Source organism: Vigna umbellata, chromosome 7, assembly GCF_029865625.1.
Source record: "Vigna umbellata cultivar VRB3 chromosome 7, Vumbellata_1.0, whole genome shotgun sequence".
Classification (NCBI taxonomy): Eukaryota; Viridiplantae; Streptophyta; class Magnoliopsida; order Fabales; family Fabaceae; genus Vigna; species Vigna umbellata.
In genome coordinates this window covers 44,075,572-44,098,188 of record NC_142171.1, presented here as the reverse complement: position 1 = coordinate 44,098,188, position 22,617 = coordinate 44,075,572, and the positions used below count along the sequence as shown (strand labels likewise).

General features: G+C 33.1%; 1 protein-coding gene and 1 long non-coding RNA gene across 2 annotated transcripts; both read right to left on the bottom strand.

Annotated features, from left to right (window-relative positions):
• Positions 1–2,748: 2,748 nt before the first annotated feature.
• Positions 2,749–5,035, bottom strand: LOC148196113 (uncharacterized). Its single transcript, XR_015780578.1, has 3 exons — positions 4,898–5,035; positions 4,702–4,791; positions 2,749–2,945 (listed from the first exon to the last, which is right to left on the bottom strand). It is a non-coding gene; the product is annotated as an uncharacterized LOC148196113 (long non-coding RNA).
• Positions 5,036–12,787: 7,752 nt separating this feature from the next.
• LOC124828798 (uncharacterized) lies at positions 12,788–21,695 on the bottom strand. Its single transcript, XM_088094531.1, has 18 exons — positions 21,657–21,695; positions 20,337–20,403; positions 18,660–18,798; positions 16,956–17,010; positions 16,699–16,820; positions 16,492–16,542; positions 15,939–16,058; positions 15,726–15,845; positions 15,405–15,540; positions 15,119–15,295; positions 14,755–14,910; positions 14,543–14,649; positions 14,357–14,441; positions 14,109–14,250; positions 13,636–13,795; positions 13,440–13,556; positions 13,233–13,359; positions 12,788–13,148 (listed from the first exon to the last, which is right to left on the bottom strand). The coding sequence occupies exons 3-18, from the start codon at positions 18,779–18,781 to the stop codon at positions 12,903–12,905; spliced, it is 2,043 nt and encodes a 680-aa protein (XP_087950657.1). The 5' UTR covers positions 18,782–18,798; positions 20,337–20,403; positions 21,657–21,695; the 3' UTR covers positions 12,788–12,902.
• Positions 21,696–22,617: the final 922 nt, after the last annotated feature.

Sequence of the window (22,617 nt, the reverse complement as noted above, 5' to 3'; positions counted from 1 at the left end):
CAACACTGCTCTCACCTTAGAGGGATCCACTGAAATACCTTCAGACGATATCACATGCCCCAGAAACTGCACCTCCTTCAACCAGAATTCACACTTGGACAGCTTTGCGTACAACTCTTTCTCCCTCAACACGGTTAATACTGTTCTCAAGTGTTCTTCATGTTCGGCATTGGTTTTGGAGTAGATGAGAATATCATCTATGAACACAACCACAAACTTATCCAAATAGGGTCTGAATATCCTGTTCATGTAATCCATGAAGATGGCTGGAGCATTTGTCACTCCAAATGGCATTACCACGTACTCATAATGCCCATAACGTGATCTGAATGCTGTCTTCTGGATGTCGTCCTCCTTAACCCTTATCTGGTGATATCCCGAACGCAAATCAATTTTAGAAAATACCGTTGCTCCATGTAGCTGATCCAACAAATCATCTATCCTTGGTAACGGGTATTTGTTCTTGATGGTCAGCTTGTTTAATTGTCTGTAGTCTATACATAACCGAGAGCTGCCATCTTTCTTTTTCACCAAGAGCACAGGAGCCCCCCATGGTGATACGCTTGGTCTAATGAATTGCTTCTCCATAAGCTCTTCAATCTGCTTCTTGAGTTCAACCAACTCTGCAGGTGCCATACGGTATGGTTGAACAGATATAGGGGCTGCCGTTGTCACCAGATCAATGGTGAATTCAATCTCTCTAACAGGAGGCAATCCTGGTATCTCTTCTGGAAAAACGTCCAGAAATTCATTCACAACTGCTCGTTCAATACTGCTCTCCTGGGACGTCCGTGCTTCTGCCAATCCTCCTAATTCCTTATCTTCATGCGTCATGATGAGGAAACAGCTTGCTCCCTCCATGATGTCCTCCCTAAACTGCCCAACAGTGATTGACAGTTCTTCCTCTTCTTCACTGGGAAAAACTAATTCCTTCTTCCCACAATCTATAATAATATGGTTGGTAGCCAACCAATCCATTCCTAGAATTATTTCCAAGTCCTTCAAAGGTAAACAGATTAAGTTCACCTTATAACTATGCCCCTCAACCACAATAGGACATCTAATGCACACGGTAGATGTCCTAATCTCTCCAGCCGCTGGTGTTGATACCACCAAGTCAAACTGCATATCCCTCTCCACTATTCCCAGCTTTTCAACACACGCCTTCGAGATGAAGGAGTGCGTCGCCCCAGAATCAAACAGTACATGACAAGGCATTCCAAACAGCAAGCATTCACCAGTTATAAGATTACCTGCGCTTGCTGCCTCCGCTCCAGTGATAGCGTACACACGGCCTACTGCTTGTGCTCGCCCCCCCCTGGGCTGATTTCTTCCCGTGTTTGGTGGTCTCATCACTGCTCTTCCACTCATGTTACACTCGTTCCCCAAGTGTCCATTTCGTCCACATCGGTTGCAGTGTTTTCCTCCCACTAGCTGAGGACAGGATGAACGATAATGCGGCCCCCCACACTGAAAGCAAGTTATATTTCCTTGTCCAGTGTGTCCGACAGGAATCAATGCTTGAGAACCACTCGTATTGGCTGATTGATTTGGACGAGTGTAAGGTATTTTCCTTTGAACAGAACCTCCCCTGGACACAATTGGTCCCCTACTAGCTTGTTGTTGCTTCTTGTGTCGTTCCGCCTCTGCCAAGTTCTTCTCCAACACCTTGGCTCTCTCAACCATAGCAGGGAACGTTCTGATACACAAGCTGGAAATTACAACTTTTAGATCACTGCGTAGACCGTTCTCAAATTTTCTGCACTGCCACTCCTCACTAGTGGCCATTGTATTGAATCGGACAAGGTGTTTAAACTTATTGGTGTATTCTGATACAGACATTCCACCTTGAGCCAGTTGTAAAAACTCCACCTCCTTTGCAAACTTTACGCTGTCAGGGAAATATTCCTCATAAAACTTATTACGGAATACTTCCCAAGTAATAGGGCGGTGAGCGTCTACCAGTATGGCCCTTGTGCTCGTCCACCAATGGCTTGCTTCTCCAGTTAATAAGTATTCTGTATACGCCAACCTGTTCTCATCCGGACACCTTTTGGCGTTAAAAATCCTCTCCATATCCCTTAGCCACTGATCAGCCTCATCAGGGAGGCACTTCCACTGAACTTAGCTGGGTGATGCTGCAGGAAGCTCTCCAAACTCCACTCGGCAGCAGGTTGAGCAGCGTTTGAAGAAGATGCTCCAGGCGCACCTCTAGTTGCAGCCAATTTCCATCAACTGCCTTTGCGTGTTTTCAGAATTGACACGCGAGGCCTCCAAACCTTGCATAGCAGCTTGGTTTTGCTGCATCAAGGTGGCGTTTGCTCCAGCAACGTGGTATTCTGTTGATGCAATCTTTCCACCACGGTTTCCAACAATCTAGTGTTGTTGGACGTTTCGGACTCATTCGGTTGAGGAGGAGGAGGAAGTCTAGGTGCCATTTGTTCTCTGGATGCAGAGAAAAACAAACGAGCATTAGTTATGTCCAAGAGTTAAAACAATAATAACTCATTAAACATGCAATAAGCACACAGCAAAAACACAGTGCACTCATAACCCTACAGTGTCCTTAGAAGAACAAAACTGCTCTGATACCAATAAATGTAACATCCCAATAAATAGAAATCTCCATTAATCAGAACTAATTACATTTACAGAAAATACAGTGCAGTCTTTAAATATAAACAGCAGCTGCTCAAAAGGATACAGCACGTACATAACAGTATTTACAGTGATTTCCGCGTTCAGAAATTCATCCAAAATACAAAACCAGTTCTGAATAATCTATTCTGCACAACCGTATACAGAACTGTCAAAATACAGTACAGAAAAATCTAATATCTACTACGGAACTAATCCCTACTGCTCCGATTTGACTTCAACTTCCACCAAGTTGGCATCCTCCAAATTTTCTTCTTCCAGCAATGATTCCAAGGGTGCCTCGCCATCTGCTCACATCCACAACGGATGATCATTGCATTGACAAGACGGACATACAGAAACAGCAGACAACACATGGAACATTGCAAGGGTAAGCTTATATTGTTTAATAAATACAACATACATACAGTTCATGATTCAATTCACACATTCATCAAGTAACTTAATCATATAATTTAACATATAAATATATATATGACAGACCGTCCGGACTGTATGAACCATGTAGTTACAGGCGTCCTTGCACCCAAGTGGTGTAGTAGCCGGGATATACCTAATCAGCTTCCACTTGAGGTTAATCCTTCGCCCCTGCTAAGTGAGGGATACGAAGACCTCCTGCCATTCCCACACATGACTACTCCCTTCTACGTGAAGATGAGCATCACGGAATATCAGGATGGACCAAGCCAGCATTAACTAACCACGGTCATACTTTACAAATTCCATATTCAATCATATATGAGACGTTCCTCCTTGGAACGCTCGTTCAATTCCATAATCGTATAATCATATCACATAGTGTTCAACCATCAAATCCTTTCATAGTTATAATCTTTCCATTCTGTGTTCCACTCTCTTAACATTAACGTCATGCATTCTTTAATCAAATAAAACGAACTTATTACAGAACCTTTGATTTCACGTTTCTGAACAAAAGAAACGAACTCTTATTCATTGATGGACGTTAAGAATTCTTAAAGAATTTAAATGAGATTGAATTTAGAAGTTCAGAATAATACTTAGAAGATGTTGAGTACAAGAACTTTAGGTTGAATCAAGAGAATAAATATCTTACAGAATAACTTAGATAAATAACCAGAATATTCAAAGTACAGAAAACAACTCTTACTGTCAATGAACGAACGTTCAGAAATTTACTTTGGACGAACGTCAATTACGTTCGCTCAGAATTCAATAATAAGGACGAGCGTTCAGTTAGAAACCGAACCCTGCTTTGGACGAACGCTAGGTCAATGACCGAGCACGAATTAAAACGAACGCTGGATATACACCGAGCGCTATTTAGACGAACGCTTCGGTATAGGACCGAGCGCCAATTCGGACGAACGTTCAGTATAAGAATGAACGCTCTGTAGAACGAAACGTTCGACATAAGGTCGAACGACATTAAGGACGAACGCTCGACTTAAGGCCGAACGTCACGTATTTATAAAGTTTCAAATATTTATCTAAACTGAGCTGAAACGAACGCTCATTCACTAAATTGGGGACGCTCGTTCTCGAGCAGAATTCATTCCAAATGAACGAATTCCAACTAAGTTATTTAATGAAAAACCGAACGGTCTATGACCGTACAGTGTGACGAGCGTCATTCATAAAAGGGCAGATTAAAATTCCAGATTTCTCAAACTTAACAGAATTTTCCAGATTTCATTTTTTTCAACTTTATAACATTCATTCCAGATTTAATTCACCTTCAACATCATTATCATACAGTTTCAATATCCAAATCCTTCCAAATATCATAAACATACTCCATTCATACATAATCAATTCAACATGCTTTTTAATCAAGATCAACAACATATATCATACATAAAAGTCAGTGTTCATCCATAACAGATCAATCAAAACCAGAATTCATATCCGATCTCAGTAACCATTCATAACAGCTCAACTTCATGAAATTCATACATGCACAATAACAGTGATCATCCATACAATTCAAATCTTATATTCTTCATTCATGCAACTCAGATCATTCAACATACAGTATAAATTAAACATATAAGCTTCCCTTACCTTATCAAGCAGTTCACTTCAATTGTTTAGAGTTTCTCTCGTGCTCTTACAGCTTTCTATCAGACTTTCACTCAACCACTTCCACTTAATCTAACACACCAAAACCGTAAGCAGATCAGACTTCTAACTCATGCATGCAACCAGAATTTTGGTGTGCATGAACCAAATGGACGAAGGTGCAGAGATGAGAACTTACCAGTTCAGTTCTCAATTCTGTTCGGATCAGAATGAGGTTCACAGTGCAGGGAAGGTTTCTATGGTGTCTGAAATAGGATTGGAGGAATTGATAGTGAGTGATCTTAGGGAGAAGATGAACACGGTTTAGAGAAAAGCAGAGAAATCGAAACAGAAATTCTGAGAAGGAGATGAAACATGCAGGAGGAAGAGGGAGAGTTTCCAGAATTATTTTTCTCTTCCTATGCAGAATAAACTCCCCAACCTCCACACGCCACTTGTCTCCCACTAACCATTCTCAGAATGCTCAAACCGTGACACATGGCAAGCGCATGCAGTGGAAGTGTGAGTGCATTTTGACGTGTCACGGTGCATTAAAATAGTGATCAGAGAATGAATTAGTGTGTATTAATTATCAGGTTCTCACAATATATATATATATATATATATATATATATATATATATTATATTAGGTATTAGATATACATTATAATAACAAATTTGTGAGGGTCTTCGGGGGCAATAATTTTTTTCAATACTTGTATATATGTTTTGGAGATAAAAAAACTGAAAAGGGGAGAATTTGTTAGTGATAAGAAAGGGGATGAGAATAGTAGGGTTTATCTTTAAAAGAGAAAGATTAGGTTTAAAATAAAGAGAAAAAAAGAAGAAGGAGAGAAGAAAAGGGTGAAGGAAGTTACAATGTTAGAATCTGGACAAGAAGAAGACTAAGTGGGGTGGTGGTATAGAGGTTGAAACTCAAGCAAAAAGGAATCAACATTTACCTAGGTAAAGAGACTAACTTTTACTTCATGAGGATAGCTTGTGATTGTATTTTCACTAGACATGCCTAATATAGAGGGACTCACAGCATGGGTGTTGCATGTAACGTATGGGTGAGAGAAAAAAAATTCAATATGGAGTGCTTGGGTTATGGCGAGTAGATAAAACTTGATGGGTTGTAAATAACAATGAGGGTTAAAGGTGAATGTATGGGGAAAATTTTGGTTTGATCAAGCTCACTCAAGAGATGATAGTAAAGCATGGTAGGAACAAGGGTAGAGGATAATCACAAGTTGCAGGGTCACATGGTGTATGCTTCGTTCAGGTAGTATAAGTTTGTTAGTCTCCTGGTAAATATTTTTTGATAATAGTAAGTGGTGAAACCTAGAGATAAATCATGGCTTATGGTGGTATTGGAAGTGCCTGTTATATGAATATATATATTGGAAGTGCCTGTTATATGAATATATATATTGGAAGTGCCTGTTATATGAATATATATATTGGAAGTGCCTGTTATATGAATATGTGTGTGTGTGTGTGTGTGTGTGTGTGTGTGTCTGTGTGTGTCTGTGTGTCTGTGTGTGTGTGTGTCTGTGTGTGTGTGTGTGTAGAATAGTTATACAGTTCGTGTAATTTAAGGTGTTGACACCATGTTGCTTATCATCATGAACATCAATATCCAAATTATTAACACAACTGAATTGGATCAACATCAACCACACTACCATTTTTCTTAGGTGTGGACTTCTCCACCTAATCAATTTCTTTAATGGTTTGATCTTCCATGAATTAAACATCACAACTTCTAACAACTTTCTTTTCAATAGGGTCATACAACTTGTAGTGAAATTCATCCTTACCAAAAACCAATGAAGATACATTGTCTTGTTTTCACATCCAACTTGGATCTTTCATCCTTTAGAACCTTGATAACGGTTGATTTCATGTGTTTTTGTGTATATATTTTGGTGAATAAATTAACATCTCAATAACTTTCACCTTGTTTTATCCTCAAGTTTAGTGTGTTTTCATGTTTTCTTGTGTTTTATTTAGTATATACTTGTTTTTACCTCTACTATCTGTGTTTGAGTGTATGAAATAAATGAATAGGAAGTCATTCTAATGAAGAAAAATAAGCAAGAACCCAAGGGAACATGTTTTAGGACAATAAAAGATCAATTTGAAGCAAATACCCATGTTGGATACCTTTGGAATTGCACATGAACATGAATTTTAGAATGCTATCAAAACTACCTAGAGTTGAGCGCTAAACCCTAGGATTGAGCACCCAACCCAGTGCTGAGCGCTGCACTTTGCCGAGAGTTGCACTCAGGGCGCTAAGACTCCAACACTGAGTGCCTATTTTCTAGAAATCTGGCGTTGAGAGCCAATACCCAACGCTAAGCATTGTCGGCGCTAATGTGGTAGATTTGGTCTATTTAAATACCTCTAAAACGCGGATAAAACCATATCTGGACAATGGGAACACTGCAGAAGCTCTTCAACTCGAGTGTAGGTGCTTCCAAGGTGCAAGACTACCAATTTTCACCATCCAATCCATCATTTCTTCGCATTCTTGCTTCCTGGATGCATATGTGTATCTAAAACTCCATTTCATTGGGGTTGGATGTAAAGTTTCTAAACTCTATGTAAGCTTCTCTGTTTTATGCTTAATCCTTGATGAATATTTTCTTCTATCCTTATTATTTATGCCTATGATGGGAATCATAGCTATTTGAGTGGTTTGAATCATTGGAAAACGCTAAGATCACAGACTTAGGTAGAACAACCTAGGAAATTCAATTCTAGACATAGATTGAAGCCTTTGGGCATCTTTAACATCGTTCTTAATGCAAATCTAAATTCTAAAACATCTAAGGGATTATAGTTTTTGTTGGAAGGTTTAGAACTCGTCATCTAAGGATATAGAGACTTGTTGGCTTATGATGTTGATGCATGATTCTAAAGGAATTATGTTTGGTAGGAAAGAGCACTGAGTTTTGGACATGAAATTCAACCCTAGTGAATCTAAACTCGACTGTTTTTATCAATTTGTAATTCTCAATTTTTATTTTTATTGTGTAGAAAAATCAATTTCTTTGTAATTGTAGCTAAATCAGTAAATTTATACAATTAGAAAAATCAGAACAAATATCTTGGGAAACAATATCTGGACTAAGCGGTTTATTACTTGATGCGATTCAGTGCACTTGCCGAGATAAAGTCCCAACAAACATGAACAAATGTTTTACAGTCAAAGACACACAAATGATCATAGGTAACATTCTTGCCAAACCAAATTTTGTTTGGTACCTTAGAGTTCAAAACAACTGCAGGACTTAGATTAATGACATGCACTGTTGTAAGCAATGCCTCACCCTAGAAATGCTTAGGCAATTTTACTTTAGAAAGCATACACCTAACTCTTTCAATCAAAGTCTTGTTTGCTCTCTCTGCTAAACCATTCAACTAAGGAGTTCGGGGAAGACTCTTCTCATGTGTAGTACCATACTTCCTATATTAAGCATTGAATGGGCCACAATATTCACCAATATTATCAGTACGAATGTGCTTCAACTTCTTGTCTGACTGCTTCTCAACCAAAGCATGAATTTCCTTAAACTTTTCCAACACTTGGTCTTTTATCTATAGTGCATAGACCTAAAGCTTCCTAGAAAAATTATTAATAAAAGTAACAAAGTAAAGTGCACCAGTAAAAGACTTTACCTTCAATGGGCCACAAACATCAGAATGCACCAATTCAAGCAGCTTCGACTTCCTAAAGGAATGATGCTTCCTGAAGGATATTGTGGTTTGTTTACCAATCATGCAATGAGAACATTTATCTAACTATGCATTCTTCAATCTTGAAATATCTTTTTTAGCTAAGTAGTTAAGTCCCTTTTCCCTGATATGCACAAGTCTTCAGTGCCACAAAGATGACTCCATATACACGACATTCACATTGTCTTTAGCAACTAAAGCTTTTGTCTAGTAAAGCTTAATGTTTTTCTCCCCTTTGGCCATAATCAAGTTACCTTTGGTGAGCTTCCACTTTTTAGAACCAAAGTGATTATCATATCCATCATCATTAAGTACCTACACAAAAATCAAGTTAAAGCAAACATTTAGAGCATGTTTAACTCCTTTAAGCAACAACTGCATCCCTACGTTGGTTTGCAAGTGAACATCACCAACACGAATAACCTTAGACACCTCATCATTATCCATTTTCAATACTCCAAAATCACTAGGTGTATAAAATGTGAAGAACTCCTTCTTGGATGTAACATGCATTGTAGCACCACTATCAATTATCCACATGCTCTCATCGGATACAAGATTAATAATGTCATAATCACGAAAATAAAATATGTCACCACATGTAATAGTAATAATATAATCCCATAATCATGATCTCTTTCTCTTTGCTTACCCATTTTGTTTTTGCTTTCTTTCTTCTAAAAAATATAGTTCTTCTTTATATGCCCTGTTTTGTTTTTATCTTTACCACTATTTTGTTCTTTCTTTTGGCTTCTCCCCCTATTATTTGTAACAAGCACTTCTGAATGCGATGAATTATCTTGTGTCTTCCTTCTTATCTCCTCATTAAGTGCACCACTTTCTTCCATTTGCAAAGAAATATAACCATTGGGTAGCACTGATCATGAAAATCCGAAATATCTCCCACAAATTTGGTAAAGAGTTTAATAGGAATAGTCACAATAGATCATCATCAAATTTATACTCACACCTGCTAAGTGATCATAATGTCCTTGAAATTCACCCAAGTGATTTGAAATAGGAGTTCTTTCCTTGTACTTCAACTGCAAAAAAATTTCCAACAAGTACAATTTATTAGTCTTTGAGTTAGAAGCATATAAGGACTTAAGCTTATCTCATAGGCTTCCTGCATGTGTATCATTAACAGCAAAATTATAAACATTATCATCAACAAACTGCCTAATAAATCCAAATACCTATTAATGTTTAAAATCTCATTCGTCATCTCACTTGGATTCTGGTTTATTGGAAGCAAAAAAAGGAAGATGCAAATTTTTCACAAATAGCAAGTCCTTCATCTTGCCCTTCCATAGGTGATAATTTTCTCCATTCAAAGGAATCAATTTAGTATGTGATTCCATCATTCACGCAAGCTAAATAGTCCCTTAACCAAAAAGCTAAATCTGATACCACTTTGATGGGAAAAAGCCAAAAATAATAGTAACTTAACAAAGAGTAATAACGCTGCAGAAATTCTACCTCCCTTCTTGCGATAATCTGCGAGGAGCATCAAACTAATAGAATAAAAATAGAATGCAAAGCACAAAGAGACACCAACAATTTTTAACTTGGAAAACCCCTCAAAGCAAGGGTAAAAATCAAGAGTTATCTGGACCAAAGAAAAAATCTACTATGATCAATAATATGGTAGAAAAGAGTCTCCAATAAAAAAACATCAAATGATGTTTTCAATAAGTCAAACTAACTAAGTACAAATGCCTACAAATGAAAACAAAGAAGATGAAACTTCTCTAAAATAAAGTTGCTGATGCGAGACTATTTTCTCCGAAACTAGACCACTGATTAACAATCCAAACGGTCAGAATGAAGAACCTTACGTCTAGAACCCATTGTCCAAAAATCAGCTAGATCCAACGATGAAGACTTCGTAATGACGAAAACATTAGTGCAGACTTTGTATTATGCGGGAAATACTTTCTCTCTTCCTTTCTCTCTCGACTTTTTCTTCTCTTCAAATGACTCTAATGTGCCCTACTAATCTGATCCATCTCCACCGAGGACATAATGATCCACATTTTTTGGACTTATTCTCCACATAGGTAAGGAACCCAATAATCCAATAGGAACATTTGGAGTAACCAACAATAGCCACAATTGTGTGAAATCATAAAATGGGTGATAAATAAAAGCAAGAGAAAATGCAAATGGGAAGAAAAGCTCACACATTTTTATGGTCAGAGTACTGAAAACGGGTGGCGTAACCAACTGATCGAGGTCGCACCCAAGTCAAATTAATATGCAATTAAGTGCAATATAGACTAGGAAGTGACTCCTAGGTCCTCTCTCAAGGACCAAATATTGGTCCAGTCAATAGGTCGAACACTTAGTGAGGGGTTTTGTGAAGAGATTTTGTGAACTGAAATGAAGCAATTAAAACACGAATTGAACAATAATTTTAAACAGTTGGTCATTAACTCAATTACAATGATTCCAATCACAAATTAACAACAAATAAACACTACTCTAACTCCTAATCAAACATAAGTTAACGAACTAAGCGAAGACTAACCATATTTTCATAAAGGTGAATTAAGCAAACACAATGCTAATATTCAACCAATTCTACACCATACAGTTTCATCAACTAAGCGAAGATTAGACACCAATTAAGCAATTAAGCGTATATCCAATCGCAAGCACAAAACAGATTCAATATTAGCCAAGTTAGAGCAGCAGAAACACAATTACCATCAGGAAATCTCAAGGAAACGATGCAATTTCGCTAATGATCAACCAAGCGAATATAAACTAACATTAAAGACGAAACCCAAACAATAATACAGTACTGGAAATCAATATTATATCAGGACGAAAATGCACAACGAAAATCAAAGCTGGAATGCGAAAATCAAATGGAAAATGAAACAGAACATGAATTCAAAACGCTGAAATGGAAATGGAAGCTGGAAATCTGCACAAAATAGAAATGCTAACGCAAGAATGAAATAAAAAACGCAAAATGAAGAGTACAAATAGAAAACAAAATTAATTTGCAATAAAAATGAGATTCAATACAAAAATAGGCAAAAGAGAACAAAACCTAAACCCCCCACAAGGGGGGGTGTGGAAAACGCCCAATGCTAGGAAACCTAGAGAGAGAAAACGTGAAAAGAGGGGAGAGGAAGTGACCTAAATCTGATTTGGGTATTTAAAAACCCCAAAAGACGAAAATATCCTCTAAATGGGCTTCTTCTAAATGTTGACCAAAAATGGGTCCAAAGTCATAAAGTTTGACCCAATTATATTATAAACGAATTCAAAACGAAATTAAACTATAATGTTGATGTGACCAAACTCTTCTTGTCCAAAAATATGATTCCTATTTTTTCCTGCAATTAATAATTAGAATAACTAAGACCAAATAATTCAAATTAATTAAAATGAGAATTATTAGTCAAATTAAGCCCAAATAATGGAAATGAGACAATAATGAAGAATTAAACACAATTCACTAATATAATATGGTGCGAAAAGTTAAGTGAATAGTACAAAATAGTGATTCATCACCAACTATTGCAACAATGGTGGCTGTGACACCAGTGTGAGGAGGAAAGCTCACAATGAGGGTTTTATGGTAAGGAGGAGACTCACGACAAAGAGTTTTGTGACACAATGCAGAGAGCTTTGTAAAGGAGCTCACAACAGGTAGGGAGCTTTATGAAAGAGTCTAGTAGCGTGACTTATAACATGATACAACATAGACTCACAACGTGCAACAAGATCGATAGTATTTTGCAACATGTGATGAAGGTTAATGCAAAGAGAAAATGAAAATTTTGCAACATGTGATGAAGGTTAATGCAAAGTGAAAATGAAAATGCAGAAGAAGAGAAAAATGCTCATATAGAAGTCAAGTTGGGGAAAGAAGCTCACGCTTTTCTTTTCTTTTTTTGATGAACAGTGATGTACTACACTTTAAATGATGGTTCTTTATTTAACCATTGTTATTTATTATCTGTCCTACTTTTAACAATGATTCTTAATATAACCGTCATCATTTTGAACTTTTAACGATAGTTACTAAAACTGTTGTGAAAAAGTTTGCTGAAATTGCAAAATACCACTGGGCTTATTTTACAACGTTGATTTTTTAACTGTCATTATTTGACATTACGGAAGCTTCTTTTTACATTAGTATAAGCACTGAATACATCAAATTTTTAATGAATTTCTCTTAATATTTTTAATCAGCACATGGAATAGTAATAAGAAAAAATCAGCAACGTATCCATCTCTTAATATCAATATTTTTCGTAATAAAAATACAACAAGCAAGAAGGCACATGTATATTAAATGAAAATAGTGATTTTATTCTTTGATCATGATTTCATGATTCCTATATGATAGCCAAAGCAGATGTTGTGCTTGTCTGCGAATTACAAGAAGAGAGAATCCTAATGATTGCTCAACTACAAGTTCAAGGCACAACAAAATTTATTCGTTAGTTGTAGGACTTTCCAAACGAATATAATCATACATAATTCCTTCAAATAGAGTTTTGGCATTTGACTGTGTCAAATAGATGGTGTTTTTTCCTTTTACCAATTGATTACTGTCTACACCTACACTATACAACTCATACAATCCATGGATGCCGTGCCTTGCTATGGCATTATCGTTGCCAATTAGCTTTTCTGTTGAGAAGTCTGGAGGGTTTGAATTCGGGTTGTTGAACCTAACCTGATCGTTCATCCCAAAACAAGTTAGACACCACAGTCATAGCAGAAAACAAAGATCAATTATGGACAAAGTAAATTTTTCTACCTCCAATTTAGAATTAGTGGCAGATGCCAAGGCCAATTGCAGTGTGTAGTTTGCTCCCATTATGATATTCTCAAGCTGGAATTGAATCTGCCAAGTGGTTGGTATGAATTTACTCGTGTTTGTGCTCCTGCATGCATCAATGCGTAATTTAGAAGAGAAAACTGATGATGACAATCATAAAATTTCTACATGTTAAACAAAATTTACCTGGTAACTTGAGCATAAAACCAATCCTTATGATAGTCAGAAACACCGACTGTGAAAATGAGATCTTTTGTTGGATATAAATCAGTGTAACGTTTCCACAAGCCGTATTGCCTAAACCTGTCACGGTAGAAATACTTTCAGAAAAACTGAAAATAAAGTGTCAAAATTTGTTGTTGACAATGAGTTTTGGGCTAACCCGTCTTTTTTATCATTTAGGTACAATTTGTTTTCAAGCTCTGGGTAAACGTCTGGTACATGGAACTCTGCAGCTGACCTATCTGGGATCCCAATTTCCCACAAAGTAGGACCATTTCTTGGAGGATTGTATACAAGTGAACCCAAGTTGATGTTGCCTCCTACAGCACATTTTACATGCAAGTTATTATCTTAGGAAACAAGTTATAATTAATTTGGGTATTTACTAACATCTCCAAAGTTTAAATTATTAAGTGAAATTGTAAAATCACACAAACGATTTAACATTCAAATAATTAGAGCTTGAAGGGTTAACTATGCACAGGTTTACTGTGCCTTATGCTGAAAACTAACTTTTCAGTAAGGCAACAAAAGTTATCTATATTCTAATCCCAGGCCATGAATCAATTGCTCCACAAGTTTAAATCTTTGGAAATCTATACTTAACATACTTGAGAGAAGAAGAAATGTTACCTGGTTTGATATCAACATTGACTTCATATTTATAATTTCCAATGAAACCAGGGACCCATGCATACAAGGTGTAAATCCCAGGTACAATATTTGTAATTGAGAAGCTTCCATCTTCGTCAGTTTGAGTCCAGAATTGATAACCCTGTGAATATCGATCATGTACAGGTAAAACAATTTTCAGCTGAATGTTTCACTAGCCATTCAAAGTTAAAGAAATTAAAACTGATTGACTCCTACACCAATTGTACCTTGCTTTCTATTTGCCATGATCCTGCATCTCCAGGTAAAGCTAGACCAACGTAAGAACTTTTAGCTGGTTGAGCCGTCCCTCCCCTGATGAATTAGAAGCAATTAGGAATTCAGCTCACCTATATTAGTTGATTCTTTGTAATCAAACAATAAAATGAAGACAAATAAAGTATTATCATATATACCCATCTTTAACTTGAAGTTTTCCTGACACCATTCCCCGTTGACTGGGTGGAATGAAATCTTTTGATCCGATGAAATCATAAGGCCATTTTTTTTCTTCATTGGATAACTAATTTACCAAAGAACAACAATATGCCGTGTCATAATATAATACTTAACTGGAATAATGTACAATGAATAATTGTTTGTGAGTGTTAAAGGTAACAATAAGTACCTGTGTTACAGCATCTGACCACAGAGACTTAAACTGAGTTTTCGTTGGAGCAGAGTTAAGGTAAAGAAAAATTGGCCCAAAAACCTTTTTATAAGTCTCCCCTTCATCAAAGGCAATGACTGCCTCCTTGCCAGCATAATGAGTGCTGGTAAACATCTGCACACAGAAAAATAAAAAACTTAGTAGAACAAAAACAACAACGAAAACAGAATTAAAGCAGTATTAATCTGGATGATAATATTCAAACATGTTTAACATAGTATTATAATTTTCTGTAACATGTTTAATACCAATTATCTATTTAATACAAGAGGAAACTCTAATAAGGAATTGTTGATGAATTCAAGGATTTGTTAGGTCTTACGGAAAGAGAAGTTGAGCCAACATGAGAAGTGAGTTCTTGTTTAACGGGCCCAGCATTGCGGAACTCATTACTGGGAGTTATCACCCAGAAACCCACTGGTGCTGAATCATCCTCTGCAATCCACCCATGAACAGAGTTATCTTTGTTCTCTGTCGAGTATTGATATTTATCATCAACCTAAACCCAACAAACATGTATTCGGTTCACACACATTAAAGGCAACAAAATGAAAAATAGAAAAAATCAATGTCAATTCAACCAGAGGCATAACCAAAGAAAGAATCACCTCTCCTCGAATTTGTGGGTCAGTTGCATTGGTTAAGAGAACAGCTTCAGGATACGCCAGCACCTTGCCCGTTCTTCTGTCTTCTGCAGTTGGCATCCTTCTTTGCCTTGTATCAGATATGGCCATATAGTGGAACCTGCATCATTGGTTTGGTTGGTAAGTTACGCATTGTTTTTTACTCTTCCACTTTTAAAATGTTACTACCTTCAAACTAATCAAACATTGTTTTTTACGAGGGAATGAAAATTACTAACGTTATTTTTTCCAAAATCAAAGGCAAATGTTTTTTAACTTGTCTGACAGTAACAGTTTGCTAGTTACCTGTCTTCGTCGAGTTTGTAAACTATTCTAATTTGATAAACCGTGACTGCAGGTAATCCCTGTGGACGAGTAAATATTGCGTATGAATAAAACCCAGAATCACCACTTCGCAATATATACCTGCAACAAAATACGTTTATGTCGGACAATGCTGAGGAGCTAATTCTGCATCTGTTTCTAAGTGTAGGAAAAATTTAGGTTTAAAATCCACACCTTAAGTCTATGTTTATGGGGACACTCGAGCCTTGCATGGCAGCATTCCATGTTTTTAAAAAGGAAACCTCCACCACAGTATCACTTGCTTCAATTACTGAGAACTTTGTCCCATTGATTCTGCAGCACATTATCAATTAGGATTATAATAAATTAACAACTTTTTTGACAATAAAATAAGTATCACTATTTTACTGACCCGTGTATTTGAAATAGACTAATCACAAGATATCACATATTATAAAAAAATGTCAAAAATTGTTAAAAAAACATTTTAATGTCAATTATTAATTTGTCGAGTTGCAAGAGAGCGTCTGGAGTTGCAACAGAGCATAAAGCATGCAATGCATACGTTACTTTATTATTGCTTTTGCTATCTAGCAAAGAATAGTGACAGTAACTAATGACACGAATGAGTGAATTTAAGTTCGATATTCACTTTTATTATTGATTTATCATATTACTAAGCAGATACAAGAATGGAGTTGATCAAATTTGCAGATAGAAGAGAAAATCAATGAATGTTTTGTAAAATAATACAAATAAAGTGTACCTCTCAAAGATCCCAGGTTTTCCTGCGTCGTTCCAAACAACGTCCAAGTACCTATAAATATGTAGTGAGGTTATGTATATATGTAAAACTAGCCATGACTTAATGTGGATCAATTAACTTTTTTTTTTCAATGATTTACATTTTAAGAAAATCGATGATAACTGGGATGTAATTTATTTAGCATAATGTTGTAAGATGTGCACATACCCTCTATCAAATTCTCCGTTTTTTTGACTAAGTATATTCTGAGTTCCGTCATAGTATAGTCCAATAATATAGCCTTGGGGGTTTGACAAATTGAGGGAAACTATGCCGTTTCCAATCACTACCTGAAAATCATCTCAAGACTTCCACTGTTAAAACCTATGTATTTGACGACAAAATTCAGGCCAAAATTAATGGCTATTTCCTTCTTTTTTTCAATATCCTGAATCAATTCTATCATTAAAAAGAACATTTATCACCTGGTCTTCATTTTTATTCAGCTTGACAGCAGCAGGAGTAGTCTTCAAACCTCTTCTGCAAGTGGGAGTATCGCAGGAAAAGGAGAAAGTTAAAAATGAAATCAAGTCATTTCAAAGTTTGACGTTGTCATTTGCAGTTATATTCAAATAAAAAAGGGAACATATGGACAATACTTGAGACTTAACTGAAATATTTTCCACAATTTTTTTATTAGAAAAAGATAAAATAATGAGTAACTTAAAAAGAAAAATAGATATAAAAAGTTATATACAATATGCAAATAAGACTTTATTCACTTGAATGTATTTTGGGAAGAATGATTGAATGAATTTAAGAGGATTTAAAAGTAAAATTTTTGTGGTTTATTTAAGGAGATTTGGAGATAAGTAAGAGTGGATTTGAAAGTAAAGTTTATGAGAATTAGTGTAGGATTTGATTAATGTGACAAATTAAAAAAATTTACTTCCAAATTCACTCTCGCTTATTACCTCCAAATCCACTCAAATAAATAACAAAAAGTTTACCTTCAAATTCATTCAATCACACTCCCCTACATCTATTCAAGTGAACAAAGTACAATTATATATATATATATATATATATATATATATATATATATATAGTAATGATAATATACAATTTAATATTTATTTCTGCAAAACCGTTATGTTTCTCCTGTCCAAGCTATATGTTGTGCTTAATTAGAATTGTAATTCATGAAAAAGAACGTTTTTGGAAATCTAGCTATTTGAACTGACCTCAAAATGTTTTCATTTTGCATGCTTGAAAAACTGCGGTTGAGATTTGATTTTTCAGATAAGAATGATAATTTCTTGCTTATCTTCGTTTTAAAACTATATATTTATTTTATTTAATTTTTCATTATTTTAATCAAACTAAAAACCATAAAATTCACTTATTTTCCATTTCTAAAAAAAAATCCCCTTTAGTATTCTTTTACTGGATCCATTCTGACTTAATAAAGACATATTTTTTTATATTTTATACTATCAATTCATTATGTAATTTAAAATAATATGACTGTTATGAGTTGTGATTACGAGATAATAAAAGAAGACACCCACGAATAAAAAAGAAAATAAGAAAAGAACAGCTAGAATATCCTATGTATAGAAATAAAAATATTTAATACAGCATTTCATATATGAAGTTCTCTCTTCTAGTTAAGTATCTATTAATTATTATTAATGGAAGTTTTTATTAAGTACCCATTAATTATTATTAATAGAAGTTTATATTGAAATTAAGTTGTTTGGTTTTTTCTTCTTTATTGAAGTTTTCTAAAATTAAAAAGTTTTGATAGTTAGTTAAGTTTTTTCTTTTTTAATTAATGTATTTTATTATTTTGCATATTATTAATTATATATAAAAATTTAATATGAGTTTTAGTCTCTCTTCTTATGTATTAATACTTTTCAATAATTTTTTAATATTCAGATGTGAGTGTAAGTATCGTATTAAGTAAAAAATTAAAAAGAATTGAACAACAACATTATATATCTTACCGTGATTTCAATATCTTATGTAAACAAATTCATTTCTCATTTGTATTTTATCTCGAGGTGATATTTACTCAAAAGGTTTTTCTCATCTTATGATTTCCTTTTTTTATTATTCAGTCACACAAAGATAAGAATAGAGAAAAAGATATTGAATGAAGAAAAAAAGAGAGTAGGAACAACCTAAACGAGACAGTTTCAAAAGTTCGAGAGCAGGCACCGAAAAAGATTAAGCTGAGAAGCAAAGCCATTCTAAACCACCATTGGAGCAGAACTTGTTTCCTCATATGAGTTTTCATCATCATCTCTTATCAATATCAACCTGCAAATAACGTGAAAGCTTCATTACTGGTTATAATAAGATCAGAAGAATATTTCAAAGAATGCCAAAATGAGTTTTACTAAGCTGTTGGTTGAAAAAAAAAACAAAAAAACAAACTTTGAGGGCTGTTCCATAGTATCATGTGACAAACTAACTTATAATGAACACAAAAAGAGAGAGATAAATCTAATATTCAAACTCTGAAAGAACACACAGAAACCTTGACTTTCGCAAAGCGATAATAGAGTTGCAGAAAACCATATACCTACAGAGATGAAAATTTGATGATAGATATTTTCTTTGCAATTGTTTTTCTATAATAAATCTCTTTGGAACCTTAATATATGCACCTCTTAAAAAAAACGTGGGAAGGGAATTACGTTACCTTATTACAAAGTCAAATTTTCCTTTTGGATAAAGATTATTTGACACAATTAAATATTTTACATTCATATTTTACACTATTCTTACTTATTTTTTATTTTTTTATTTCTTAAAATAATACAAAAATTTATATTTTTTTAATTATTTTATCTTTATAGTTTTTGTCAAATAAATATGAAAATGTAACTTTTTTTTTTCTTTTTAGGTGGTGATAGACAAACATCTCATATATTAATAAATATTCATCCTACATTAATTGTATCATATTTTTATTTTAAAATATAAAATTATTTGAGAAGAGTCACTACATAATTTAAAAATATTACTTTCTTATGAAGTGTCTCATATAGAAATGCCAATGAAAATTTTGTTTTCTACCTTATGAATTAAGAAGTCCACGTGAACTTTTAGGAAATTTTAACTTTCTATTTTTTATAACACAAAAGTTGTTACTATACATTACATCTATATAATTTCTTAATATTATGTCTAACATATATTAAATTAATGTGAACATGCAAAGTCTTTATAAATTCAACCACTGAATTGCATTTATCATACAAAGGAGGTTAGTATTACTCTCCAGGAAGATGACCAATAGATCATAGTGGGCACAACCAATATTGCTATTATTTCCTTTTCTATATATATTGGCATTTTAAAGCCTTAGTTAAACTATTAACAATAATTAAGTTCAATGATTCTTTTAAAATCAAAATTACTTTTTATATATTTTACTTTACTATGTATTTTGACTTTTTAAAAAAATTAGGCAATTCCAAGAGAAATGCACTTAATAATTTTTTTTTCTTAATAATGCACTTAATTTTTTTTTCTTAATAAATTTTTCATCATTAAGTGCATTAAGAAAAAATATTAAATTTATTAAGAAAATTAATTAACTTTATTAAAAATTTACTAATATCATAAATACAATAATATTCACAGCACCTAATTAATAGAAAAATTAAATAATAATTATTTAATTGAAAATATAAAAAGTTTAAAAATAAATTCTTTTAAAAAAATCAATTAAAAATATATTAATTTTTAAAAGATTTAGAAGTTAATTAATCTTAATCTTTACCTCCAATAAGAAAAAAATGGAGAAAAATAAATAAACAATGAAAAGGAAATGAGTAGATAATGCGTACCCGATCTGTGTATGCAATTAGCAAATTATTCTCTCTTTTTTATTCTATCTTCTTCTTTGACAATAACCTTTAGCAATAAAGAAAATTATTATAATTCCGCAAAAAATTAAGAAAATAAAATAAAGATAAAAGGTTATAAAAACTTCTAATAAAAACTTTAGTGAATTGGACATGTACGTGCGAGTTTATTTCAATTGTGTTGAGATTTCTTGAACTTTTAAATTACAGTTATACCCCCGTTCCTTTTTTATCACAGTTCTTTTCAAAATTACAATTATACTTTTTATAGTAACCTCTTTTAAGGGTCAAGTCTAATGCTTTTTAAAATTTAAAGAAATACATAATGTAAACTTTGAAGAAATGATTGTATATAATATAGAAAATGGACAACGTAATGTTTTAAAAATAAAGAAGAAATTTGTGTAAAACTAAAACACCTCAAATAATAGTGTAATCCAAGAAAACTTAAAAAAAATGTTTATAATTTACTCTTTTTTAAAATATTATTTCAAATTGGTGTGTTTTTTCTATTTATGATTTTAACTATTTTTTAGAAACATATCTATTGAAGTTAAAATTATATATTTGTGGTGGAATATTTTTCTAAACCAAATGTCTGTTCTATGTAAAATCCAAAAGATTAAGGAAATCTATAAATTAAATTCATATATAAATATTTTGTTAAAGGATTGTAAAACGTACCTGATTTTGATTTATAATAATTTTACTGATAAAAAGAATTTTGTGCATTTAAAACTTTTTCATACGTACAAAAATAAATTATCATATATATATATATATATATATATATATATATATATATATATATATATATATATATATATATTAATACAAAGAGTTGTTCTTTGTTGAAACAATTAAACAATTTCTGCAGACCAACAAAAAGAAGAGTTATATAATGAAAAAATAGGAATGTAATTTAATATTTTGTAAGCCTGAAAGACAGTTTAAGTAAATCAACTAGATACAAAAGAAAAAATATAGTATAAAAAGGTTGAAATTTATTCCATTGAATTTGAGGAGGTTTTGTAATATATAGATCTTAAATGAGTGAAAAGACACAAAGAACTGTGCTACAAGATTACTGTACTTCTCCATTTTCATAGAGCAAACTAAGAAAAATATAACAAATGGTAGATATATGTAATCAAGAAAATGAGATAATACAAGAAAAATAGGTTGAAAAGATTCCTGTAGAATATATTTTAGTCTCTCAATTTTATGTGCATATTCTCATATGAATATCCTGAAAAAAAAAAGAAAAAAAAAGCAGATATCGTATTAGAAAATGATATGAACCTGTGACTATCAAGATTTACAGAGAAGGGCATAAAGAAGTTTATGTGCTTTTCTTAAAACAGTGAGAGTTGCATGTGTATATATATAGCCTTTATTCAACCTATACTATTATTATAATCATACTTTTAGTATTAAATAATTTAGTAAAATATTTATTCTTTAAATTTAATTACAGTTCATTAACTTTACTTTAAATTAATTAAATTAAAAAAGTTCTATATGTTACACATAAAACTCAAATATATATATATATCCTTTATTCAACCTATACTAATTATTATAATCATAATATAGTATTAAATAATTTAGTAAAATATTTATTCTTTAAAATTAATCACAGTTCATTAACTTTACTTTAACTTAATTAAATTAAAAAAAATTCTATATGTTACACATAAAACTCAAATCAGAATATAATTTAATTATTCATATCAACTCTCCTGTGAATAAAAAGACAATTTTAATTGATTGACTTGCAAAAAAAAAAAAACTTTTTATACAACTATTATATATTAAGAAAAGTTTGGTATATTTTCTTCTAAAACAAATGTTATTTGATAAATTTATGGTTGTGATATATTTTTTACATAAGGAGTGGCTAGTATTAATTAATTGGAGAAAATTAAAATTCATTTAATGTATTTAATTAATATTAGTAGTTGATATAGTCAATTAATGATAAACACGGATATATTTATTAGTAATAAAGTTATCTTTTATTAACTCTATAAGTTCTAATTGCATAAGGTTTCTGTGATTGGGAGAGTGTTTAAAGGAAAGAAAAGTTTGGTTTAATGTTGCATTCAATTTATTTGAGACCTTTTCCATTTAAAGGTTAGGCCTTGCATTTGAAATGTTGTGCAAGGTGGTGTGAGGTGGAGAAAGAATTTACAAAATATTATAAATGACCATTATAACACATTATACTTTTCAAGTCAATTTCATAAAAGAATCACATCGA

Excerpts from the sequence above, each read along its gene's own strand:
- LOC124828798 (XM_088094531.1), bottom strand. The coding sequence starts at position 18,781 with ATGATGATGAAAACTCATATGAGGAAACAAGTTCTGCTCCAATGGTGG. Across the intron at positions 14,911-15,118 it reads TTGGCTCAACTTCTCTTTCC|ATGTTTACCAGCACTCATTA; the intron begins GTAAGACCTAAC and ends TTCTGTGTGCAG. Across the intron at positions 13,149-13,232 it reads CCACTAATTCTAAATTGGAG|GTTAGGTTCAACAACCCGAA; the intron begins GTAGAAAAATTT and ends ATGAACGATCAG.